The sequence below is a fragment of the Dromiciops gliroides genome, chromosome 1, assembly GCF_019393635.1.
Source record: "Dromiciops gliroides isolate mDroGli1 chromosome 1, mDroGli1.pri, whole genome shotgun sequence".
NCBI lineage: Eukaryota > Metazoa > Chordata > Mammalia > Microbiotheria > Microbiotheriidae > Dromiciops > Dromiciops gliroides.
In genome coordinates, this window is record NC_057861.1 from 433,054,863 (window position 1) to 433,082,559 (window position 27,697).

The 27,697-nt window shown below is 40.6% G+C and overlaps 1 protein-coding gene across 1 annotated transcript in view; it reads right to left on the minus strand.

The window, feature by feature from the left end:
* Positions 1–62: 62 nt before the first annotated feature.
* Positions 63–27,697, minus strand: part of ANKDD1B (ankyrin repeat and death domain containing 1B) — an 86,626-nt gene continuing 58,991 nt past the window's right edge. Inside the window, exons 12-15 of the mRNA XM_043996775.1 lie at positions 22,310–22,405; positions 8,341–8,542; positions 5,534–5,665; positions 63–124 (exon numbers count right to left, since the gene is read on the minus strand). Coding sequence (XP_043852710.1) covers positions 63–124; positions 5,534–5,665; positions 8,341–8,542; positions 22,310–22,405 — 492 coding nt within the window. The remainder of the gene's footprint in view (positions 125–5,533; positions 5,666–8,340; positions 8,543–22,309; positions 22,406–27,697) is intronic.

Consider the following 27,697-nt stretch of genomic DNA (forward strand, 5'->3'; position numbering starts at 1 on the left):
ATAGGCCTAGAAATTTTATCACTGGCTCACAGGGTATGCACACATTATTTCTTTTCAAGAGGCTATGAAACTACACATTTCTTAGAGCTTGCATCTGTATTGCTTTGCAGTCGTCGGATCTTCTCTGAAAAGAAAATACTCATAGAGATAAGTTGCTGAAACATTGTTTTTAAAAAAGAAACATCAAAAAATCATATATTTTATTGGAGTTGTAAACATCATCAACACTTCTACAATAGCTTGATTTTTTTTTTTTGGCCAGTTTACATGAAAGAAAAGAACCTTCTGAAATAGCAAAGGTGTATTCATCAATTTGGTATAAAATAAGACTTGGGGGGAGGCTTTGATTCACTGAAATTTAACCATTCTGATTCTGACAAGTATAATTTCTACTTATGGTAAGAACCTCATATACAAAGGTCTTTCCACATCTAGTAGGCTGGTTTCCCCCTAGAAGGTGGTGAGACCAGCTTTGAGACTCAATTAGTCCAGGGGAGTAAAGTAGTTTATTTCTTTTCCAGGTACCTAATTATTTAAAAAAAAAAAAAGAAAGAAAGAAAGAGAGAGAGAGAGAGAGAGAGAGAGAGAGAGAGAGAGAAAGAAAGAAAGAAAGAAAGAAAGAAATAAAGAAAGAAAGAAAGAAAGAAAGAAAAAAGAAAAGAAAAGAAAAGAAAAGAAAAGAAAAGAAAAGAAAAGAAAAGAAAAGAAAAGAAAAGAAAAGAAAAGAAAAGAAAAGAAAAGAAAAGAAAAGAAAAACCAGCACAAGAGTCAGTAGCTCTTTGGGCTTGATGCACACTGCTGGCTAGCTTTCTGCACCATGTCAGTTGCACTGACCTGAACTGAATGCCCTTGCCGAGTATCCTCCCATGCTGTAGATAAGTAAACCTCCTTTTATTTAATGTTAGAAGGTTTGCAAATTCTCATTTTGTTCTAATCCCAAAGAAAAATCACTGGACCAGCCTAGGTCAGGTCTTGGTCAGAACACTCTATTACTTAGATATGGATTATTACCATTTCTGTAAGGGCATCTCTGATCTCATAAGAGGCAAACTCAAAGACCTTTCTTAAAACTTTACCATGTAATATGTTTTGATGCACAATAACTCCAAATCATGATAGGACTCACAAGGAGAACTCTGTAATAACTGCATCAATTTCAGGACCCAAGTACCTAAAAAACCCACCCAATATCAACTAGAATAACTGATGAGAAAAGCAAGATCTAGGCAGCTTGCTATAGTGGATTAGACTGTAAGATTCTTGAGAGCAAAGACTGTCTTTCTTTTTGTTCATTATATCCCCAGTGCTTACCACAATGCCTGGAACATAGTGGGTGCTTAATAAATGTTTATTGGATTGGATTAGAGAGTGGATATAGTATTCGATTTGTGTTCAGGAAAACTGAAGTTCCTATGCTGTCTCAGACATTTACTAGCTGTGTGACCTTGGATAAGTCCCTCCATCTCTTTCAGCTTTAGTTTCTGCAACTGCAAAATGGGGATAATGACAGTACCTATCTCACAGGGTTCTTATGAGGATCAAATGAGATAATGTGTAAAGTGTTTTGTAAACCTTAAAGCATTGTGTAAATTGAGCTATTATTATTCTGTTACATCCAATAATAAATCAGCCATTAAGTTCATTTAGGATGTTATCTACAAATGAGCCTACTGCTGTTTGGTATTATTTAACTTAGATTTATCAACCATTGCTCTAGGAATAACTATGGGGGTATGATTAAGGGGAAAAATATTATGAGTACACTCAACTTAATATCTAGGAGTGTGATTGAGCCAGCTCAAAGGTGTTAGGAGAACCAATTCCAAAATTTTCAGTTTGAGCACTTGCACCTTAATAATCAGCAAAGTAAAAAATCAGGGCTTGATTTATTGTTTTGTTGATTTCTACATTCAAGATAATAATTTAGATTAAATTCATATGAGAGGGTTGTTAAACGTTTACCAGCACACCCCTATCAATTCCCATCTAACAGCTAATCTTACACAGATGAATGACCAAGGGAGGAGAGAAGGCTTCCCCCAACATATCAGTGTTTTCCCCACGCTTTGGCACAAGTAGAATGGTGAAATGTTCCTCTTATTTCTGTACTCCCTCCTTGCCACACACAAAGAATGCATTTCCTCATAAAACACCTAGAATTGTGGGTAGTTTCCTGCCTCACCCACAAAAGCCCATTAATCTGTAATGTGGAATGAGGATTCTAGTCCTAATAAATTTTAAGTCTATCATTTTGTTGTTGTGCCTCTAGAAGCTTGGAATCACTGCAAAGGTCTCTGAGGAAAGTAGATGTTGCTATCCTGAAGAACTAAAGGAAAGTGTTTTCCCATGGGAAACCTTGCTGCCTTCAGGCAGAACAATTGGAGATGCTTAACTTGCCAAAATCAATTACTCATTAATATTTTACATTTTTCTCAGAATATTCCCCCCAAAAAAATTCATTGAACCTCAATGACTCAACTCCATATAACTTCATTATTAATCTCCCAACTTTATATCACTCTCATGTGATTTTTTTTTGTTTTCTCAGACTATAAAAAATTCCATCTAGCTCTAATTCAGAGAAAAGCTACTTCACAATGTCTTCATTGACCCTTGGGATCTGTGTCTCTGCTGAATGCTTTCTCATAGAAATAAGAATAAAGTTATGCTTTGAGTAAGCAAGATATCACAGAACATTTGGTTAATTCTGCAACAATAGTGTTACTAAAACATTAGATGAGGAGAGAAAACAGGGTATAGTGGAAAGACAGCTGGCCTGGGAGTAAGAAAAACATTGGTTCAAGTCACACCTCTGACATGTATTAACCAGGTGACCCTGGGCAAGTCATTTAACTTTTTAGTGGTTCAGGCAATTCTCTAAGACTTGTTCTGTCAAAAACAAAAAATAAAACAAAACAGAACTAGAACACCATTATGTGAGGAAAGCCACCCTACAAGGCATTGAAATAGATGGGCCAGCTGAGAACCACAAAGTATAAGGTGGACCAAAAGTCACAAAGGGGTTTCAATATTTAATAACTCCTTTATTTTTTGCTTTTGATTTATAATGCCATAGCATCATATACAGTACATAGAAGAAATTAATTTACATCTATAATTTAAGTCTAAAAATAAAAAATAATTTTCAAAAAGTTATTAAAACATCATGACTTTTAGCCCATTCTGTATATATTATCAATGTGGGTACCTTCTCCATCAGTGCAGACTGAAATCTATCAGCACCTCATTCTATACATCTTTTTATTGTCCATATTCTCCAATAGATCTTCTACAGATGGCTTAATTCAATTCAACAAGCATTTATTAAGCATCTCTTATTTGTTAGGCTCTGCCAAAGAGCACCAGTGTAGCTCTGAAGCTGCCATGAAACATGACCAGCCCACCAACTTTTCTGATCATGCATTTCTGAGCCCTTTTGGCTTCTTCATTTTGGTGATTTATTTACATCAGTGAAACTTCTGTAAGAAATACTGATCATCAGAATCAAAGTCTTTCCATGTTTTGACATGAATAGTCTGTTTCAATAGGTCAGGTTGAAGCCATAGAAATTGTACATAATGTCACTCACTTCTTCTTTATTCTTTCTTCTAATCTGGTGTTAATTTTGACCTTCTAACTCTTCAGTGGCCTGACTACCCAGAGAGACAGCTGATTCAGAAAAGACTTCCACTCTCATAACCAGTCATTTCATCATCATTATCACAATAAATAGCATTTCTATATCTCTTTAAGGCTGAAAAGTGCTTTATCAATGTTATTATCATTTGATCCACACAGCCCAGTACTTATTCCATTTTATAAATTCAGGAATGCAGAATAAAAGAGATTAAATGACTTGTCCAGGGTCACACAGCTTATAAATGCCTGAGTCTACATATTGTCCATTTCATTCTTGGTGATGTTAGATAGTGCTATCTATGTTCAACACCTTCAGACCTTTTCTTTTTTTGCGGGGCAATGGGGGTTAAGTGACTTGCCCAGGGTCACACAGCCAGTAAGTGTCTAAGGCCAGATTTGAACTCAGGAACTCCTGAATCCAGGGCCGGTGCTTTATCCACTGCGCCACCTAGCCGCCCCCAGACCTTCTTAAAGAAGGAATTTTTGATTCTTGTATGTGGAGGGTTATGAATGCACATATCATGAAGTGCAGAAAAATGAAAGGTGTTGGGCAGTGGGGAGTTGGGAACACCACAGGGAAAGGGTTACAACGAACACTGGTGAAGATAATACCACCATTGGCAAGATGACAGATCTGTTGAAGAATGGAGGCAATTAGACTTTCTCACAAAATATCCCCTGTTACTATTAGTGGCACCACCAAGTCAAGATACTGGATCAGTCATCTGATTCAGCAAGGCTTTCCTTAGTAAGTTTGATGGTGATGGCCCCCACATCTCGCTGCAATGACAGTGAATTTACTAATAAGCTTCAATGTATTTATCATGTGAGAAAGGCCACCCCATAAGGCACTGAAATAGGTAGGTCCATTTAGAAGTATGAAGTACAAATATACTATAGGGAATCTATGGCCTCCTCAGTGTGGGAACCCTATCAAGGTGTAGTTCAGATACAATTATTTGTAAAGGTAGCCTCCACTGGTATAGTGCATTCTACTTCCATTTCATTTCTGACTAGAGACAGCTCCTAGGATAATAGATTTTAGACTTGGAAGAAGTTTTAGAGTTTATTTGTCTCCCCCTCCCTACCACAGTTCGAGGGGAACAGTGGGCTATGTATTTCCCATATACCAAGTCAATTCTCATAATAATTTAGCTGAATATAGCTGGTGGTATGGTAGAGAAATAATAATGGCAAGTCCTAGCCTGAAGTCCTTCAAAGCAGTTTCCTCATAATAACCCTGTGAGGTAGCCACTTCAAATATATATATATATATATATATATATATATATATATATTTATATATATATTGTTTGTTTATTTATTTACTGTGTGTGTGTGTGTGTGTGTGTGTGTGTGTGTGTGTGTGTGTGGCAATTGGGGTTAAGTGACTTGCCCAGGGTCACACAGCTGGTAAGTGTCAAATGTCCAAGACCGGATTTGAACTCAAGTACTCCTGACTCCAGGGCCTGTACTCTATCCACTGCGCCACCTAGCTGCCCCCACTTCAAATATTATTAACCCCATTTTACAGATGAAAAAACTGAGGCCCAGTAACAGATGTAATAAGACATCTAGTAAGTAGCTGGGTCATGGGACCATTTTGCTGAAAGGTGCCTCAGAGGCCATCTAGTCTGACCTCCTCATTTTACAGAAACTGAGGACAAGGGAGATGAAGTGACTTGCCCAAGGTCACACAGGTAGTAAGCCTCTGAGGTGGAGTATGAACCTGGATAAATGACCTTTTCACTGTATCATGCTGCCTCAGTAATAGTAATCCTTGCCCCTGTCCTCTGCCCTTTACACATAGGTCCTACCTGCAGGGTATAGAAGGAAGAGAGGGGAGTGGTAATGATTCATTAAAAACAAAAACAAAATGAAACTCTTTGCTCACCTGCTAGTTCTGGGAACCCTGCATTTACCAGATCTTCATATAAGCGTTTCATGGGGTTCTCCTGTCTCATCAGTACTCCATGTAACCAGATGAGCAGCATTCTGTGGCCATGCTCACAAGAGCTTTCACTTCCTATGTAACACACATGGCATTACCTGATGTTTCTTTTTATACAAGATCTTTGTCTTTGCTAAATATTCTCTCTTTGCATATGCACATGCATTCATTCATTTTCTGGTCTAAGCCAGAGTAGAGGGCAAAGGGGGAGAAAAGATGACTGCTTTCCCTTCAAACCATACTTCATTACTTTGTAGGATGATGACTCTCTGGCTGTTCGTTAGGCACCTCTCTGGGTATGTCCCTGCTCTAGGCAGAATACACAGGGCACTAATGAATATGGTCTCCCTAGCTCCTGTTGTTTACAAATGTAACACAGACTACCCTAACCCCTCTGCCTGAAGGCCAGCTAGGTTGAATCTTACTCTTCCCCCAGGTTTTTCCACTATGATTAAGGGGTTTAGGGGTGCCTGGAGCCATTGGCTCCAGCTCCCACTGATTATGTTCCCCTCACAAGTAGGAGATGCAGTAGACTCAATATTACGCAGACTGGGCATGCTTGAAAGGCTCCTCAATGATGTCTCCATGTTAGAAGAACGTGGCGTGCCCAGAGAAGCCTAGGTTACACAAACTATGAGGTTTGGGACTTCAGATTTTCTACTTTCTGCCATAAATACAATTAAGACATACTAGGCCGTTGCAGGATACAAATCATTCACTCATATGGGGTTTCGAAATAAGATCAAAAGTATCTGTAACCTGATTCACACCCAGGCAAGAAAGAGGAGAGATAGCCTCATATTGTGTCTTCTATATATGGAAAGAATGGGACCCCTATTTGGAGGAGAGAATGCTAAACATAAGTATCTGCTGCAAGGGACATACTTGCTCTTGTCCAGGACACTATTCTGCAGATACATACTGAGAAAGTACCTACAAGGAGGTGGTGGAGAGAGAGAGACTTGGGAAAGTCTTTGTGGAAAGCTGACCTCAGCCAGTCCTTGGTGAAATTCTAGAGAATGTTGATAATAGATCTCCTCTGGGTGAGATTGATTGTTTTAGCATGGAAATCCATTTTTCCAAGCAAAACAGCAAAATACAAATCGGAGAATTTATACAGATCAGAGAATATGCTAAAGAATAAATAAGAATGAATGAGTGCTTCTTCCAGGAATGAGATAAGATCTCAGTTCAACCAAAGAGACATAGAATGATCTCACCCAGATGGGGGAAAGGGAAGGTGCCATGGCTATTTATGAGCTCAGATAATATGCCTCAGTGATAGTAACCCTTGCCCCTGTCCTCTGCCCTTTACACAGGGCATTTTGCATTTTCATATGCAAAAGGAGATTAAATAAACCCTGCCTTACATTTGATGCCTTGTGAATATTAGTTCTTGCATGGAAGCCAAGGGTCTCTTCTATTGTTGTATGTACCTGGACACAAGCGAAATTTTGATGTTACCTCTTTTTGTGGTGGCTAAGAATTGGAAATCAAAGGGATGCCCATCAGCTAGGAAATGGCTAAACAAACTGTGGTATATGATGATGATGGAATATTATTGTGCTATAAAAGATGACAAACAGGATGATTTCAGAAAGGCCTGAAAAGACTTCTATGAACTGATATATGGTGAAGCAAGCAGAACCAGGAGAACATTGTGCACAGTGATAGCAATATTGTTTGATGAAGAACTATGAATGACTTAACTATTCTCAGCAATACAATGATCTAAGACAATCCCAAAGGACTAATGATAAAGCATACTATCCACCTCCAAAGAAAGAACTGATAGTGATTGAACACAGACCAAAGCATGCTATTTTTCACTTTCTTTCATTTTTTCTTTTATTATATACAAAATGTCTAATATGGTAATATTTTGCATAATTGCATATGTATAACCTATATCTGATTGCTTACCACCTCAGGGAGGGGCAAGGGGAAGGAAGAAGAGAGGGATGGAATTTAGAACTCAAACCTTTAAATTAAAATGTTTATTTTAAAAAAAAAAAGAAATTTTGATGCTACCAAGAACAATGGACCCTGGGTGGGTACATGAGCCAACAAGATTGTATGAGAGACACCCCTGACTGAAAGCAGTCTATGTAAATACAGAACTATTTTTCTGTTGTGGTAGTAGGCCACAGACTGCAGTAACACAACAACCATATAGAAGACCAAAGATAATGAATGTCTATGTTTTCTAATTCTGACAAATATAATTTAGTTTAAAATCCTTTAATTACTTTGAATTACTGTCTTTCAGTAACTGCTGTGGAACGTTTTGTAAAGAGAAGAGAAGCCAGAATATATAATCCTATTCACACAGAGCAGGCCTAAGTACTACTTATTATTCTTTAGTTGCTGTTGCTGTGGTGGCCATTTATTAGTGACTGGTGGCCAACCAGTTAATCACAGAACAACCAGTTAAGAACTTAGAGTTTCTTTTGGTACTCATTCTATTGTGTATTTATTAGCTCAGAAAATGTCAATTCCTTTTCAACCCTTCATGACTTGACTCAAAGAAGAAATAACTATTTGCAAACCTTGTTTTCAAGGAGATTCTCCAGGAAGAGTCATTGGCTAAAAATTCCTAAAAACCACAGTAAACATTCATATCATTGTTCTTGTTTTACAGGATGAAAGTAGCTGCTAATTGTTAGTCCTCAGCAATTAATCAGAAGCTTCCAATTTCATTATTCTTTGCTCCCTATTTCTTCCAATAAGTTCTGCTGGGTTATTATTACCTGACCACTGTTCTTCAATAGCTTTGATCTGTGCATCTGAAAATTCCCAGGAGCGAGCCAGCTTCCGCCACTCTTGGCCTTTAAGTTGACAGTAAGCCAAATTCCAGAGGCAAGAGCGGATCTGCTTCGTCTCCAAACTGTGATCTTGTTTGAATGTCAGAGCAGGGCTTATTGGTGAGTCATAGTTACTTCCTTTATGTTCCTAAATTGTAAATAAAGATAACAGACAATTTCAAATGTTTATAGCCTAATCAGAGCATTCCCCCCTTGATAAAACTGATAAAGGGCCAGCCCAAATCATTCGTTCAGGGCTATTTGTCTTCATGCCAAGTTTCATCAGCCAAAATGCAGGGAATATCTCTAACAAAAAACATAAAGCACTGGCTGTCTGACCCTGAGATGTGGGGATTTCTGCAATCCTTAATTGCATGCTTCCACCCCAAGAGTGACCTAACTGATGTTAGAATGCCCACAGGGAGAGTGAGAATGTCAGCCAGGGAAATGTCACCACAGATAACCTTCAGCACACTGCCTTTCTCCCCACTCCCTCAGACTCCCTCCCCGAACATTTGTTTTCGTGCTTCATGTTTAAGTCTCTCATATTTGGAATCTTGAAATCTTTCCTAGTGAGGGAGGTTTTTCTCAGGTGTGCCCTTGTAAAAGCTCATCCAGGTGTTTTTATTTTCCTTCTCCCTGGTGACAAAGTACAAGGTTGAAAGAAAAGGAGGGCGTAAGAATGAGAGAATCCCAGAAGGGGCTGGAAGGGAATTCTGAAATCATCTCTCCCAATCCTCTTTTCTTATAGATAAGAAAATGAAGGTCTAGAGAATTCAAAACAAAACTAATGAAAACCTCACCCAAGGTCACCCAACTGGTAACTGGGAAGAAGAGTCTAGACTCAAAGCCTTCTCTCCACCAAACCATGCTTAGGTGGCCAATGGGGAGGAGGGGAATCCAATACTTTGCTTTTTAACCACTGAAACAAGAGTGGTTTCTGCATCACTGCACTGGGGTCAAGTCCAATTTCTGTCCCTCAACAGAATCCTTCAAAGCACCCCCCCAAACAAGAAAACTGGGAGACATCTCTTATCACAATTCCAGAGGGTAGGATGGATTGCTGTGTCATAGTTTTTCTTTCAAGAGAGTCTTAAATACAAGTTGCATTTGAAATTATTGACTACATACAGGGGATGTCACCTCTCTCCTGGTCTATGGAAATAACCTCCTAATTGGTTTCCCTGCCTCAGCTCTTTCTATTCTCTAGACTACTGATTTTAAATTCAAATAGAAACAGAGCCACTAAATCTTACGTAAGGATCCCAGTGGACTGCATATTGACTTAGTTTTCAAATGTAATAGTTTAATAATTTCTATGTTTCACTATATTTTAAATTATTTTGTTAAATATTTCCCAATTATATTTTCTTTTTTTTTTTAAATGGAGTTGAGTGACTTGCCCAGGTTCACACAGCTAGTAAGTTTCTGAGGCTGGATTTGAACTCAGGTCCTCCTGATTCCCCCTGACTGTTCCTCCCATTACATTTTTTTTTCTCCAATTACATTTTAATCTTGTTCACTCATAAGTGTTGTGGGCTGCAATGTCGTTCACCCTCTGATACATACAAGTTGACAGATTGATAATCCTAAAATATAAGTGTGACCAGGCTACTCCCCTGCTTAAGAACTTTCAGTGGTTCCCTATTACCTCTAAGCTAAAATATGAGTTCTTCTGCTTAACATTCTTTTTGTTTTGGTTTGGTTTTTTGGGGGGTTTTTTTTTTGTAGGGCAATGAGGGTTAAGTGACTTGCCCAGGGTCACACAGCTAGTTAAGTGTCTGAGGCTGGATTCGAACTCAGGTACTCCTGAATCCAAGGCCAGTGCTTTATCCACTGCACCACCTAGCTGCCCCTCTGCTTAACATTCTTAAAACCCTTCATAATCTGACTCCAGCTTACCTTTGCAGATTGATTTAACATCACTCCCTCTTTCAGCCAAACCAGCTTATATAACATTACTGCTCTGTCCCTCATGCTTGGAATTCTCTACCTCTATACTTGATCCTGCAAGAATCCATAGCTACCTTCAAGATTCATCTTGAGCATTACCTAAAGAGTCTTTTCTTGATCTTCCTCTTGTTAGCACCTTCTCCTCTCTCCCAAATTATTTTGTCTTTACTTTGGGTATATTTTGTATAGCTGAGTGCCCATTTCTCCCAGTAGAATACAATGGCAGAGATGGTTTCATTTTTATAGGGATGGCAATAGGGATGGGACAAAAAGGTTGTACAGTAGACAGAGTGCCAGGCCTGGAGTCAAGAAGACTCATCTTCCCGAGTTCCCTGGGAAAGTCACTTAACCCTGTTTGTTCCCTCATCTGTAACAGGAGCTAGAGAAGGAAATGGCAAAACACTCCAGTATCCTTGCCAAGAAAATCCCAAGTGGGGTCGAGAAATGTTGGGTACAAGTGAAAAACAAATGAACAAGAGATAGGGATGGAGATGGAGATAAGGATGAAGATGGTAAATGGGAATGGGGGTAGAGATAAGGATAGGGCCTAAATGGAAAGAAAGAAGAAGGGGTTGAGGATAGGGATAAGGCTAGGGATAGGAAAGAAAATAGGGATAGGGCTGGAGCTAGGGAATACAAATTATTTTGCTGGTATAGGAAATTCCAAAGTAGAGAAACTGCCTCTACCAACACAGTTAGCACCTCCTCTGCAATTTAAAGCCTTAGGAAGCTGCCTAGCCCAGGAGTAATGAGAGCTTAAGTGATTTTATCAGGATCACACAGTAACCAAATTCCAGAAGAAGGACTTAAACCCATATCTTTCTAGCTTTGAGGCCTGCTCCGTAGCCACTAAGACACTGCTCAATTAATTCAACTGATGTAGATCCAAGGTGTGTAGACTTTTTGCTACATATTCTCTCTCTCTCTGTTTGCATAAATACATCTGTTTATGTTTAAGGAGAAAAAATAAGAAGAGGTTAGTAATAATGGGACCAGAAACAGTATAGAGATAAGATATTGACTGGGATGGGGGCAAAGGTCAACAGTATTAAAAATTTAGATTAACAGGGGACCAGGATCCATTTTCCAATATGACCAAGCCAACTGGACCCATGTCTGTAACAATAAAATTTGGACTCTGTACTTCACTCCAGAAAGATGTGCCAATCTTTGGAAACTTAATCTAAGGAAATGGGATAATCTGTGCCTAAAACATATTAGCCAGAAATTTGGTATGGGGTAAAGGTGTGACTGAAACACTACTGATAATAGTATTTTAGGCTAAAGAACACACACACACACACACACACACACACACACGCGCGCGCGCGCGCGCGCGCGCCCTTTTCCAACTCTGCTTCCTCCCTTATCACTTCTTCCAGGAAGGATTCTTCTACTGTCTCCACCCTTAAGACAGCTAGACAAAGGTAAGTGGAATGGGGGCAAACAATCTAAATGGAGGCAAACTGATGAATTTCCCCTACCCCAAATTCAGGATCCTAGGCTTCTGATAGACTGTGCATGTTCTGACTCAACACTGAAGTTTGGCACTTTGAAATGAAAATATATCAAAACCTGGTCAGAGGGCGTTGGCTAGGTTTGACCACCCATCAGTAGACTGGCCTCCTTGGGCTTTCTCTTTTCCTTCCTGTCTCTAGAATGTGTGCATGTAACTCTCTGGGACTTCCCAGGACAAGTGTAAAATGTAAACTGCACATAGATCAACTATAGCTCATGCTTGGCTAGGAAAGCATGAGGTTGGATTTTGGGTCTTTTGCTATATCGTTTGCCCTGTGTTTCTTTCCCTGAACACAAGTGACCTTGAGAAGACTGACAATGGGGCAGCTAGGTGGTGCAGTGGATAGAGCACCAGCCCTGGATTCAGGAGAACCTGAGTTCAAATCCGGCCTCAGACACTTAGCACTTACTAGCTGTGTGACCCTGGGCAAGTCACTTAACCCCAATTGCCTCACCAAAAAAAAAAAAAAAAAGAGAGAAGACTGACAGCCTTGGAGGTCACCTTATGAGCTTGAGAAGTTGGGAACTCCTGGGTCTCTCAGGCAGTGCTAATTATAATATAGGAGGGGCCCCTACAGCTACTATGGTGCCTCTTGGGAGAGAAGATGACCATCAACAGGAGGAACCCAACCACTGGCCTGACTGCCAAAGGAGAAGTAAATACTAATTCAATGCTTTCATAAGTGCTTCATGTTTTAAGTATCAATCTCTGAGAAGAATATAACAGTCATTATAAGTTAATACTTTGTGTTTGTCTTTGTCAATACACACTTTTAGTTTTTAGCATTTCTTTTGTATGGCAGAAATAAATAGCTGTCCCATAGCTGATATATACTTTGTACATCGAGTACTTTTCTACTCCTCCATTGGGGAGACGCTAGACCTAGAGCCAACCTGAGCTTTAAGTAATTAGCAAAGGGCTACCAGATGGGGGTGTAAAAAGCAAGGGACAATGAAAAAAGGAGTCTTGAGTCCTCTCTATAGAGACCAGTCTTCCCCAGGACTGAATCTGGTCTATGCATGTCGGTCCACAGATGTGGTCCTTTAAGAGGGAAAAGGTGAGCACTCCATCCTATCTGGACCCAGTAGGTCTATACATAAGAATAACTTGTGGAGCACTCATGTCAAATCCCAAAGAAGTTGGCACTGTTTTAAAATCTTCTTTCTGTTCCAACTCTAAATCTATGAGCTCTATCCCTACCCTCAGAAGACTAAAGGTTCCAAAAGAGCCACTTCATTTCATAAACCTTTTCAAGGCTCTCATATCTAATAATAATTCTCATTTATATAGTGCTCTAAGGTTTATAAGTTATTTCCACACAACTATGAGATAGTGTATCATTAAAATACCCATTTTACAGGTGAAGAAAGTAAGACTCAAAAGTAATGCCCTAACTAGTTAACTGTTAAGAGGGGAGAGTTGGACCCAGGGCCCCTGACTCTAGGATCAGTGCTCTTTCTACCACACCAATTGTGAAATTCATTCCAAAGGTTTCATTCACAAAAGCCCATCTGTCTCTAAGATGTTGCTGGTCACTCAAGTTCAATGCCACAACAGAGCTGCCTCTTAGAGATAGGAATTAAAGGAAAAGGTAAACACAGTATGGCTCTATCCAAATCCTTTGCACATTCAACAGTTTTATTGTAATGAAGAACCCCTGGATAACAAAGGGATAGTTCTATTTTCTGAGTATAGCACTTTGTACCACTAGTCATTTCTGTCAAGGCTGCTGGGGCAGCTTAACTATGCTGTCTCTTGACTTCCTTTAGAAAAGCTCAAGTAGGACTCCAAAGCCCCAATCTATATTTCTCGTTTTCCACAGCAAAGGGAAGCACAAATCTGCTGCCTTGCCAGAAAGCATGTTGCCAGCAAGTGCAATCAATGGCCAGGCAAAACTGGAAGAAATAAAAGAATAAGGAAATGAGCAGATTTTAGGAAATTCCATTATCCTCAAGAGCACAGAATTTTGCTGTTAAATGAAAAGGAATTTCTATATTTCTTTTATCTGTTTCTCAGAAATCTACTAGTGCTAGATAGGTCTTTTTTTTTTCAAACTTTCTTTAAACTTTGAGATGTTGAAGCCTTGTGATGGAGAGTTATTCAGGAGAATACATTCGGGAGAAATATGGTACAGTGGATAAAGACCTGGCCTTGAAACAGTTTGACTTGGGTCAAATGACTTCGGAGGATGCAGTGATCTCCCCTTCTTTCTTAGTCTTTTCCCCCTCAACTTTCCTCCTCCCTCCCCCACTCAAAAGCAAGCTCTTGAAAGATTCCTTCAAATGTTTTCATCTGGGTAAAGCCCAAACCCAATCTACAAAGAAGCCTTGGGTGGAGGCAGATTCCTTTGTCTAGATATGCTAAAGGACTTTGGCCTGCACAGCCACACCTAGATGGAAAGTATTTTGGGTGAAGGGGTCTTACATTCTTTCTCTGATGTCATCCTACCAAGAGTTGAGTGACTTGAGTCAGTATCCCTGAACCTCCAATCATTTTAACCAATTAGATTTTATTGCTTGTGATAAATGGAGACCCTGCCTCCATGAAGTGTCTTTGATCTGAAAGAGACAGCCAATAGAGCTTATTTTATTAATAAATTGCAAGCCTATTGATAAAATGATTAAATTACCCAGAAACTATGTCTCTCATATTTTTAATCATCACACCATCCTGACTATGTAATCAAGTGTATACTGAGCATATAATAAACTGATTGTTAAAATGGCTCTGTGTATTGATAAGTATGATTAGCAGGAGTACCTATAAAATGAATTCTTGGACAATTTTTATGTCAGAAAGATGTTTTTTCTCTCAACTTTTAATTGCGTAGGAGAAGTTAAGGGAAGGGAAGTTAGCAATAGTGATACCCAAAAAACCTATTAAACATTTCAAAATATGCTCAGAAGGAAATCAAAGTTCAGAAGAAGGCACAGATACGCAGGACAATTTTGAAAGTAATGTGTGGAATTTTGATATATTTTTGTAAAAATAAGCTGTACAAAATGGAGATTCATAGTTTTATATGTAATTTTTTTGTATTCCAGTGTTTATGTGAAAACACTCTCCTTTGCTAGTATTTAAGTTCAGAATTTTAAAAAAAATTTAAGACTTACTTTATTCTAGTCAAAAGATAATTTTATCTCAAGGCAAAATGGCACTGTATCATTGTAAAGTTGGACTCAGAAGACCTGAGTTCAAATCCTACCTCAGATATTTACTGGTGTTATGGGCCCAGAGCACCCCAGAAGTTCTCTGGGGTACATCAAGGAAACTTCTCCTTGAGAAACTAAACCAAAGGACAGACACACCTAAAGAGATAAGTGGAACCAGATCAGATTGAGCTAACTCCAGGACCCCCACCCTTCATTCCAGTCTCCTCCACCCCTGGGGAGATAAATTTGGGTGTAGCTGCTGCCTTTGTGTCCTGAAGAGAGAGATGGCTTGAGAGATCTGCAGCCACCCCTCACCCAACTCCTCCAGTCACCACCAGTGGGGGACGGTCCTCCCTCACTAAGGGAACTTTCCACAGTCAGATGATCACCCCCATCAAACCTCTATAAAAGTATCTACCTGTCTCCTACTCAAGGAGATTAGTATCTCAGAGCCACATTCTGTGCCATGCCTTTCTCCCCATGAGAAGAAGTCCAATGATTTCTCTCTTGGTTTCCCTTCCCTTCCCTTCTCCTGCCCCTAATAAAGTACCAACTTATTCTAATTGCTTTTGTGTGCAAGAGGGTGTAATTCTTTAAAGAGGAATTCTTAAGGACCCCTACCCCCTACCCCAAACCCCCTACCCTATTTTCCCCACATCACTAGGTATATGACTATGGGGAAATCACTTTAAGCCTTTGTTAGCCTTTGTTTCCTTATCTACAAAATGGGGATAATAATATCACCAATCTCACAAGGTTGTGGTGAAGACCAAATGTGATGCTATAAGGAAAATACTTTTCAAAACTTTAAAGCCTTGTTACAGTTATTAAGCACCTACCATATCTCAGGCATTATGTTAAGTGCTTTACAAATTTTATCTTATTTGATTTGTATATAAATGTATCAATATATATTATTATATATTATACATCTTTCCCACAAACCTAGCTATACTTCTAGAAAGAATAGAGGGGGCAGCTGGATGGCACAGTGGATAAAACACCAGCCCTGGATTCAGGAGGACCTGAATTCAAATCTGATCTCAGACACTTGACATTTACTAGCTGTGTGACCCTGGGCAAGTCACTTAACCCTCATTGCCCCACACCCAAAAAAAAAAAAAAAAAGAGTAGAACAACTCATGGCCCAGCAGGTCTCAGGAGAGACAGAAAAAAATTTGAAAAGATGACTTAGTAGAAAGTAGAAGGCCAAAAAACAAGGGATTCCAAAATGGAGTGGTACACTGTGTCCTGCTAAGGGTTTGGAGCCTTGAGGTTTCCTCTTTTCTCCTCCTGAGATTGAATATTAGGCAATGATACATCAAAGCTGAGGCAGTACCAAGACCATATTGATTCCTGATTGGGTGCCTTCAAGTGATTCATGCTCTACCACACCCTTTCCTGAAATGAAAGCACATTCAGCTGTACTTTCCATATTTTGTAGACACAGTGACCTGTGATAGGCACATTGTTATCCCATGTCTGGCTTCGCTAGTGTGAGAAAATGGGTAGTTGTCTCCTCTCAATGAGGATATAATAGTCAATCATACTCCTCCTGACCTGTTTTTAGGACAAAGGTCTCAGATCCCCTCCTCCCCCTCAGGCTAATAAAATCACATGGTTCAAGGAGCCCTGGTCTCAATAAGGTCCACTTCTGAGTGGTGTCCATATAAGGAAGAATAAGGTCCACTCCTGAGTTATGCCCACATAAGGAAGGAGGGATGGGAATACTACGTTCCGATTAGCTAGTTTTTGCACATAGATTGTAATCGGACCAATGATGAAAAGGGAGAGGGTCCATTCGCATTAGGGAACTAGGGTTTAAAACAGGGCCTGTGAGCCCCCTTTCTTTGCACACACTAGCTGCACACTAGGGTGCCTCCTTCTCATGAGAAGAAAATAAAAGAGCCTTTGTCACATAGTTGCTGAGTTCCTGAGAATTATTGAGAAGAGGATTATTTTCCCTCACACCTAGGTAGACCTCCAGGCTACAAGTTCAAGATCCAGTTAGATTTACAAGCTTCCATCACTGGGGCTGGGGTAGGTTTGAGAAAGGGAGTGTTGGGACTACGAATGTCAGCAATGTTTGTGGATGATTTTTCTTTGATGCTCCCAGCCTTGCTATTTTATTTTACCTTTTTTTAATCTTTTTTTTTGGCAGGGCAATGAGGGTTAAGTGACTTGCCCAGGGTCACACAGCTAGTAAGTGTTGTGTCTGAGGATGAATTTGAACTGGGGTCCTCCTGAATCCAGGGCCGGTGCTTTATCCACTGTGCCACCTAACTGTCCCATTTCCTCCACACACACCCCCAGCCTTACTATTTTAAATAAATTGTTCTTGGTTTCTCTTTGGTGTGATAGCATGTTTGTTGCTGTTGTTCAGTTGTGTCTGACTCTTTTTGACCCCCATTTGGGTTTTTTGTTTGTTTTGGGTTTTTGGCAGAGACACTGGGGTGATATGCCATTTCCTTCTCCAGCTCATTTGACAGATGAGGAAACTGAGGCAAACATGGTTAAGTGACTTGCCCATCTGACATCTGAGATCAGATTTGAACTCAGGAATATGAGTCTTTCTGAGTCCAAACCCAGGGCTCTATGTACTATGGTGTCACCCAACTGTAGTAAAGGGATTGGTCTTTTCAGGGAGGAATGAATCATCTGAATCAGAAGCTGAGTAGTATCTCGTAATGAGAGTTTGGGGGACTTGTCACATCCTCATCTACCAGAACTGCCCCCTCTCCCAATACCAGAAACCTACATCATGCCTGGCTTTTTGGAGCAAGAGATATAAAAATAAATTCAAATGAGGGATTTGGGCTCCAGGCTCAGAGGAAATCTTTAGATGTCAATCCATATTGCAACCCAATGCTGTGTTTTCTACTACTACAATCCTGCATGAGGAGAATTTATGAGAAGCAGTGGGAAGTTTCAGAATCAAGACCCCTAGGTCTGCCAACCCACTAACTGTGTAATCTTAGATGGGTTACTTAACTGCTCCATATTTCAGTTCTCTTATCTATAAAATCAGGTAATAATAATAATAAATTTATATTATATAGTATATAAATACATAATAAATTCATACCACATATAAATATATAATAAATCCATACCACCCATAATATATAAATAATAAATATACATCTATAATAATGAAATTTTATATTATATTACTACATAATGATAAATAGCACATTTTATTAATATATAACAATAAATGGTACCTTCCTTACTCATCTTACAAAATTAAGATGAGGATCACTTGTTTCCATGGGATAGGAGGGAAGAGAAGGGGAACCAGACCAATGATTTAGTTAGTATAGAGAACTCCTGTTGAGAAAATTCTGTCTACCAGTGTAGATCAGCATCAGCTCTGCAGCTTCTAGCCTTAGAAGACATGGTGGGTATGAAGAAGTTTAGTGATTTACCCAAGGTCACACAGCCACTATATGTCAAATTCAGGCTTTGTATCCAAGTCTTTCAGATTCTGAAGCCAGGTGTCTGTCTAGCCACTGACACCATGCTGCCTCCCTCCATTTATAACCATAAAGCAATGGGCTCTGTGCCCAGAATGATGACTCTGAGGAAAGGAAAAATCCTCAGTTCTCACAGAAAGAATAAATTACATTGAGCCCTGGGAGTGGCAGCCCCCTCTCCCACCCCCAGCCCCACCCCAAATCACCGTTCTTGCTTCAGCCCCATGCCCACAACCATCACTCTGGGAGCAGATCCCTGTCTATTGAAAAGAGAGAAAAGCAACCAAAGTGCTTGGGGCTGTCAAATGGTTCAGCATCAGAAACTGATATGATATGATCTGGGGAAACAGCATTAAAGAAAAGGCTTTACCTTCTGTTTGCTGTAGTTCCCTAAGGACCATGGGACCTTCCCATCTGAGCTGCAGCTATTGAGGGACTGTCTTCCTATTCGACCTGTATCCCCTCTTTGCACAAAGTAAGCAGTAATCATAATAAAATCTAACATTTGTATTGTGTTTACTGTGTGCTGGGAACTATGCTAGGCTCTTTACGATTATCTCATTTGATGCTTACATCCTGGGAGGTAATAATAATTATCATCATAGCTAATATATATAATTAATAAATATAAATAATAAATTAAATATATAAATATATAGCAATTACTATGTGCCAGGCTCTGTGCTAAGTGTTTTACAAATATTGTCTCATTTGATTCTCACAACAACCTTGAGGGAGCAGTTAGTTGGTGCAGTGGATAAAGCACCAGCCCTGGATTCAGGAGGACCTGAGTTCAAATCCAGCCTCAGACACTTGACACATTCACTAGCTGTGTGACTCTGGGTAAGTCACTTAACCCTCATTGCCCTGCAAAAAACAAAAACAAAAACACAACCTTGAGAGGTGGGTACTATTATCCCCATTTGACAGATGAGGAAAGTAAGGCAAGCAGACATTAAATGATTTGCCCAGGGTCACAGAGCTAGTAAGCATCTAAAGTGGGATTTAAACTTGGGTCTTCCTGACTCTAGGCCAATCACTCTATCTACTGTGCCACCTACCTAGAATAAATGTTTCATTCATTCATTCATTCATATTCCCTGTTCTAAACTTACTAAGGCATGAGAGTGGTCACTGACATAGTTTAGAAAGAGTTTTTCAACCATAATGGTTTTCTGGTTAACCTCCATTTAACCAAGAAGTACATTTAGCCAGAGAAACCCATTTCTCAACCAGTAATTCCTTTTTCCCACCTAGTTAAGCAAGAAATGACATGGAGAACAGAACACAGCCACTCTCCCAGCTTCCCCATTTCTCTGAGACATAGCTCAGAGTACCAACCACCCTCCTACTTCCTCAGAAGATAAATGATACATTTGTTTATCTAACAGAAATTCTAAGAGAAACTGGGGAGTGGGAGGGAAAGTAGGAAAGAAAGTGGGAGCAAGGATAAGAGAAAGGAGGAAAAAGTAAAACAAGAAAGGGAGAAAACTCAGGATTTTTCGACAACTCTCATCGAAAACATGGTATAATTTCTAACAGGTCATCATAGCAGTTACCACATGAAGCTAGAACAAGGTTTGCACAACTTCCCATTTGGGAGGGTTAAAACAAAAAGAAGTAGGAACACCATTTTCAGAGCTACATCCTGAAGAATTAAGCACAAGGAAGTGTTCTTGGCTTCAATGATTGAGGCTGGTCCTGAGATCAAAACCTCCCACGAAGGAAAGAGACAAGATTCTCAAGGTTCAGGCCTTGAGCCATTACAGCCCAGCAGTTGGGGAGGATGCTTTGAGACTGCAAGCTGCCCATTAGTATAGGGGGCTGAGGAAGGGATTGTTGGTGTATTGGGTAAGACACATGGCCATGATGTCATAGCAGAAATAGCCCTGGTACTTAGAGTCAGAGAAGCAGGGATAAAATCCTGGCTCAGCTGCTAATTAGTTGTGTGAGCTTGAACAAGTCACTTCCCTCTTTTAAAAAAATCCAACCCAAATGTTCACATGGATTATTTGTGCCAGACCTGTGGTAATGCATTCCAAGGTCATATTGGTCAAGTCAGTCACAGTCAGACACACTGTAACTTGACTCTAACATAGTGATGTCATTTTGGTCCTCTACAAGAACAAAGGACAACAACCAATCCCTTTTTGGACCCTCAGTTTCTTTACTTCTTAAATGAGGAGGGTGGATCAGTTGATTCCTTCTAGTCCAAACATTCTATGACTGATTTAGAAAAATGGGGTGGGAGATGAGACAGGAGGAGGGTTAACTTGACTCTAACATAGTGATGTCATTTTGGTCCTCTACAAGAACAAAGGACAACAACCAATCCCTTTTTGGACCCTCAGTTTCTTTACTTCTTAAATGAGGAGGGTGGATCAGTTGATTCCTTCTAGTCCAAACATTCTATGACTGATTTAGAAAAATGGGGTGGGAGATGAGACAGGAGGAGGGTTTTGAGCCCCTATGAATGGAATACATAGAATACAAATTGTTGTTTGCAACCCGCTGTGGGGTTTTGGCAAAGATGGTTTGCCATTTCCTTTTCCAGCTTATTTGACGGATGAGGAAACTAAGGCAAACAGGGTTAAGCGACTTGCCCGGGATCACATGGCTAGTAAGTGCCAAAGTCCAGATTTGATGATTCCTGGCCTAGTGTTCCATCCACTGAACCTCCTAGCTGCCCTAGAATTTAAATAGGTATTTGGAATAGAAATACCTAAAGGGATTTTCTAGATAGCCAGCACAATGGAACTGATTGGGATATGAATTTCAAAAAAATTAAAATAGCCTGAGGCTGTGAGTTTTACGGAGCTGAGATCCCAGCAGCTAGGAAGGCAGCTCAACATAGAACCCCATCTCAGCAGATGGCCAACAGATGGTAGCAGAGAGCAGTTTAGGAGACACCCCTCCCCTCCCCCCCCAGAAAGCAGTGGGAGGATAGCCAAAGAGGTCATTAGTGGCACCCCAAGCACCTGAAGCTTGAGCTGCCTCTAACTATAAGTATCCTGGTCACATATATGACCTGTATTTAAGCCCCTTCAATACATGTTCACTGATCATGAGTGTTCCCTTTCCCCTCTGAGAATATGGTATACTGTGGGAGTCTACTCCCCTGTATGCATCGGCAATCTTTCTTTGTCATATATTTGACTGTGTTGTTTAATTAAATGCCTTTTGTTTTGAATTAATGTGTCTTATGGTTAGTTTAGTAAAAGACTCAGAACTGTGGGAGCTCATGAACCATGGTTTTGGGAGATGCTGTCTCTCAAGGTACCTTGAACCTAGCAAAGCTTTCTGGGAGGCCACATGTTGGGGCGGTGGTGGTGCTGAAGTGATTGTGTTCCTCTTTCTTCTCAGGCATGGTTTGCAGTTGGTGAAGGGAGCAAGACCTAAGCAGGTTGCCTTGGAAAGCCTAGGCATGAAAACAGCTGTTGTTGTTCAGTTGTGTCAGACTCTGTGATCCTGTAGACCAAAGCACACCAACACTGTCCATGGGGTTTTCTTGGCAGAGATACTGGAGTGGTGTGTCGTTTCCTTCTCCAGTGAACGAAGGCAAACAAAGGTTAAGTGACTTGCCCAGGATCACACAGCTAGCAAGTGTCTGTGGCTGGATTTGAGCTCAGGTGCACTACCCACTCAGACGCCTTGCTACCTCCAAGGCAAACAGAAATTAGGTGACTTGCTTAAGGTCATACAGCTAGTAAGTGTCTGAGGCCAGATTTGAAAGCAGCTTTACAGTGTCCCTTTTAAACAAATACCACAAATTCCCTTTTAGGGAACCCCACAGCTGAATCAAAATTCTTCCTTACCTCTCTCCAGGCGTAATATCTCTCCGCTTTGATGATCATGTCTACGATGAGAGAATGGTTGCTCCTGGATGCTACAGCTAATGCAGTCTTTCCTTGCTGAGAACAAAAACATCACCACTAGTGGCACCGATAGCCACCATTCATTCCCAAACACATGACTGCAAGGATGTCATTTGGGAAGGGGAAAATATTGGGAGATGGGGGAAAGGGAATTGTTGGACTGCCTCAAAAAAAAAAAAAAAAGAAACAAAAACATCATAGACCTTCCAAATATTTCTCCAATCTACCCTGTGGTTGAGAAATCCAATTCAGAGTATAAACAAAATCACATTTCTTTCTCTCACTCCTCCCCCCTTCCCCCACTACAAAACAGACAAGGGCCCACCTTGTTCCCTCTATGTGACATTTTATCCTGTTGTCACAAGCAGCTCTCTGGCCAAACGCCAGTGGCCAAAAGGTGACCAGAATGGACAGGCCTGGTCCTTAGACTGTGAAACAGATAACAATTCCTGGCCTTTCTCATCCCCCAATGCAACCCTATTTCAAACACGTTCCTTCTCTGCAGAGGTCTCTAGCTTCTACCTTTCTCCCCAGAAAAAAACAAATCATAATGTTCCCTGGATGCCCAAGGTCCTCCACTGGGCTGGCTCTCCAGCCCCATCCCCCAGACCATTACCACCTCCTCCCTAAAATTCAATCACTGTATGAGACATGGAGGCAATGCCACATTGGATGTGGAAATACAACCTGAAAAGGAAGTCACGTGACTTCTCTGTGCCTCAGTTTCCCTCTCTGTAAAATGAGGGAGTTGAGCCTAAGATTGCTAGTCTCTAAGGTCCCATCTAGCCCTAAATCTCTCGTCCTACAATCCATTTCCCTCCCTTAGAGCCCTGCTTGGGTTCTGGCAAGTCTCCCAAACTAATTTGAGCAGAGACCCCTCAGAGATAACATTTTCATTTTGATAACACCTTATTATGCTGTGATTACACACATAACTCATATCAGATTGCATACTGTCTCAGGGAGGGGGGAGGAAAGAGAGGGAGGAAGGGAGAGAATTTGGAATTCAAAATTTTTAAAAATGAATGTTAAAAATGGTTTTAACATGTAATTGGGAGAAAATAAAGCATTATTCAAAACGAATACCTTATACTGGTATAGGCTTATTTGTTTTTCAATTTAGCTTTCAAACCATCTCCTTGGCCTCTCCCAACAATCCAGTGATGTATGCAGAGCAGCCACACTATAATGTCACAGATCCCCAAAATCTCAGAGTTGGAAACTTGATCTACCCACACTTCAATTATAATCCCTCCTACAATGTGTCCATTTTACAGAAGGGGAAAATAAGATTATAGGTATATGAGATTATATATACTATGTTAGATACTTTGTTAAGCACATTTATTAAGCACTTACTATATGCTAGGTGGTGCAGTGCACAGAGTGAAGGCTCTGGAGTCAGGAAGACTCCTCTTCCTGAATTTAAATCTGACCTTGGACACCAGCTCTGTGACCCTGGACAAGTCACTTAACCCTGTTTACCTCAATTTCATTTATAAAATGATGAGCTAGAGAAGGAAATGGCAAACCACTCTAGCATCTGTGCCAAGAAAACCCCAAATGGGGTCACAAAGAGTTGGACACGATTCAAAAACGATTGAACAATAACAAGAGATGTTAGACTCTCGGGTAAGCACATTTAGGAAGCACTTATTACATCTTAGGCATTCTGTTAAGCACTGGTGATACCAAGAAAGGCAAAAACAGAATCCTTGCCCTCAAAAAGCTCACATTTTAATGGGAGACACAACTTGTGAATAATTATGTACAGAAAAGACCTATGCAGAGTAGATGGAAGGTAGTCTTAGAGGGAAGGGACTAGAAAGAATGGGGAAGGGGGCAGCTAGGTGGCACAGTGGATAAAGCACCAGCCCTGGATTCAGGAGGATCTGAGTTCAAATCCAACCTTAGACACTTGACACTTACTAGCTGTGTGACCCTGGGCAAGTCACTTAACCCTCAGTGCCCCGACAAAAAAAACAAAAGAAAGAAAGAAAGAAAAATAAAAAGGATGGGGAAGACAGAAGCTAGGATTTGAGTTGTCTTGAAGGAAGCCATGGAAGATAAAAGTAGAAATCACAAGGAAGAGCTTTCCAGGCATGGGGGACAGATGGTGAAGCACTGATTCAAGAAATGAAGCATCTAGTGTGAAGGACAACAAGAAAGCCAGCATTAGTGGCTTGCAAATGGTTTCTAGGAGAGTAGAGTGTTCACTGGTTGTTCTTGTAGTTGGCTCAGTGGATAGAGTGCCAGGCTGGGAATCAGGAAGACTTATGTTCCTGAGTTCAAATCCAGCCTGAGACACTTACTGGATGTGTGAGCCTGGGGAAGTAATTTAATCCCATTTACCTCAGTTTCCTCATCTGTAAAATGAGCTGAAGGAGGAAAAGGCAAACTACTCCAGTATCTGTGCCAAGAAGACCCCACATGGGACCACAAGAGTTAGGCAAGACTGAAAATGACTAAGCAGCAACAATAACAGATGGCTTCTAGGGGAGTATTCAAGTAGACTGAAAAGAGGGTGAGCTTGATGGCGCAATGGATAGAGCACAGACCCTCAAGTCAGGAAGACCTGAGTTCAAAATGTGGCCTCAGACACTTACTAGTTGTGTGACCCTGGGCAAGTCATTTAGCCCTGACTGCTTCCAAAAAAATAAAATACCTCCACCCCCAAAGATTGTAAAGGTGGGAAGGGGCCAGGTTGTGAAGGGCTTTAGAAGTCAAATACAGGTTTTTATATTTATGCTGGGAGATAAGACGGAGGCGCTGGAGTTTACTGAGTAGAGGAAGAGGAAACTTGGGGTGATATGGTTAGACCTACACTTTATGAGAATCACTTAGACTCAGTTGAGTAAAGGATGGATTGAAGTGGCTAGAGATCTGGGCCAGAGAGATCAATTAGAGGGCAATAACCCAGGTGATGAGGGCCTGTACAAGCATAGTGATTGTATGAGTGAAGAGAAAGGGATATATAGGAGGGTTACTGAGAAGAAGAAAATAAGACTGGCAAAGCCAGAACTAGGTATCAGCTGTCAAGTCACTCTGGTCCAAAATAGTTCCACTACATGATACTGCCTCTTAACCCAGTACATTACCATGGAAATTTCAAGGACTAGAACAGTGAAACAAAGGAAGCAGGTTTGCTTTTGTTGGGGGGAGTGTTGATGGGGATTTTCTGGCTCTGCTATCATACCAAGTAAGGTACTATCTATTCTATTCATGCCTTTCAAAGGCCTGTCCCAAGCCTGAGCTTTTCATTTCAGAGCAGAATCAGGCAAGGTACTGGAGTACAGGAATATCAGGATAATTAAAATATGTGTCTGGAGGTGTCCAAATCAAGAACCCCAGAACCCCACTCCACCAGCCCTGCAGTACTGGGAGACTTGAGGAACTGTGTCCCTATCTCTATCATCCCTGGATGCATCTGGAGACTCACCACGAGTACAATTCCCAGAGGCACCAGCATTGGCTATTTTCCATGTATTGAGAGTCTTAGATGAGCCTGAAAATTAGGGCTGAAAGCAATCAACCACAGTAATTGGATTACAAAGTGCTGCTACTCTGAGGCCTTTACACAACCCCCTAATCTCTGCCATCTGAGTGCTGGCTTTCAACACCATTCACAATCATGGCAATTAGTCTATTAGGAGAGCAGCATGCTGGGAGCCAGAGGTTTTTGGCATTTTTTTGCTCTTAGGAGAGCTTTTTCCTTTGGACTATGTGCTTGAATGGGAGTCTGAAGGCTCCTGGTATTGGTAATATCGTTTAAGCTTGTGATATTCCCCAGAGGTTAAACTTCAGGCAGAGGGGAAAGGTCATAGCTCTAGTATCTTTCTTTTCTTTCCTTCTTTCCTTCCTCCCTCTCTCTTCCTCTCTCCCTCTCCCTATCTATTAATAATGCACCAGGTTCCAAGAAGCATCACTTAAATAGGTGGATAAAATGCTAAAAGAGGAGGTTTGTGAAGCAATTTGCATGTATAATCTCATTTGATCTACAAGATAGCCCGGTGAGGTAAGAACTGTGGGTATTATTCCCATTTTACAAGTGAGGAAACTGAGATTCAGAGAAGTTCAATGACTTGCCCTTTGTCCACAGTATCTTGGGATACTGTAAGATTTTTTTTTTTTTATAGTGAGGCAATTGGGGTTAAGTGACTTGCCCAGGGTCACACAGCTAGTAAGTGTTAAGTGTCTGAGGCCGGATTTGAACTCAGGTACTCCTGACTCCAGGGCGGGTGCTCTATCCACTGCACCACCTAGCTGCCCCAGATACTGTAAGATTTTAAAGTGATGAGGGTACAACTGAGATTTTTCAGGGAAAATCCTTGAGGCCCAATGCTGAACTGGGAGATATATATATATATATTTTAAATGAGGCAATTGGGGTTAAGTGACTTGCCCAGGGTCACACAGCTAGTAAGTGTTAAGTGTCTGAGGCCGGATTTGAACTCAGGTACTCCTGACTCAAGGGCTGGTGCTCTATCCATTGTGCCACCTAGCTGCCCCTGGGCTACATTTTTTAGGCCCATTTCAAGCAGTCTGTGTTTTTCCCCTCTTTCCCCAACCCAGAATTTTTGGCTACTTCAAGAATTAAATTAAAATGATGACAAAACCATGTTCCTTCAGACCTGACTAGAGCAAAGATGGTAATATCTGAAACAGGTGGGATTGAAGTTTACCTTTGCCCTTTGAAGAGGAAGTTTTCCTACAACAAAAGTTAAATTGAAAATTTTTTTTAAAACCCACAATGCTATTTAATTGTAATAATTGAGAGAGATAAGTGACTGTGCTCTTCTCATTCTAAGCAGGCTACCTTGCTCAAGCCTCCCCCTCCTTTTTCTCCTTTCTACTGAGCTGGCCCTTACAGAAGCCTAGGGCTGATAACAAGAAGGCCACAAAATCCCCATCGAATCAGAAGTTGTCCCACAAGGACAACTGCTCCCCAGAATCAGGGAGATTAGGATACTGGCATAAACTGGCCCCTTCATGCCCCCTTACATAACCTCAAATTGTACTGTGCTTGCTCAATAAGTCTCATGCATAGCATCAAACACACCCCTGGGTGAAGAGTTAACATTATAATTAGACATGCACTCCAAATCCAGAAAAAAAAAAAAAAGGAACTATGGAATATGGATGCTGATTGGACCAAACTATTTCTTTTGTTTTTGGCGATGTTGGTTTTCTGTTTGGAGGTTTTTCCTCTTTGCTCTGATTCTTCTCTTATAACATGACTAATGAAGAAATATGTTTAATGTTATTATGTATATATAACCTATGTCAGATTGCCTGCTGTCTAGGGGAGTGGGGGAGGGAGGGACAAAA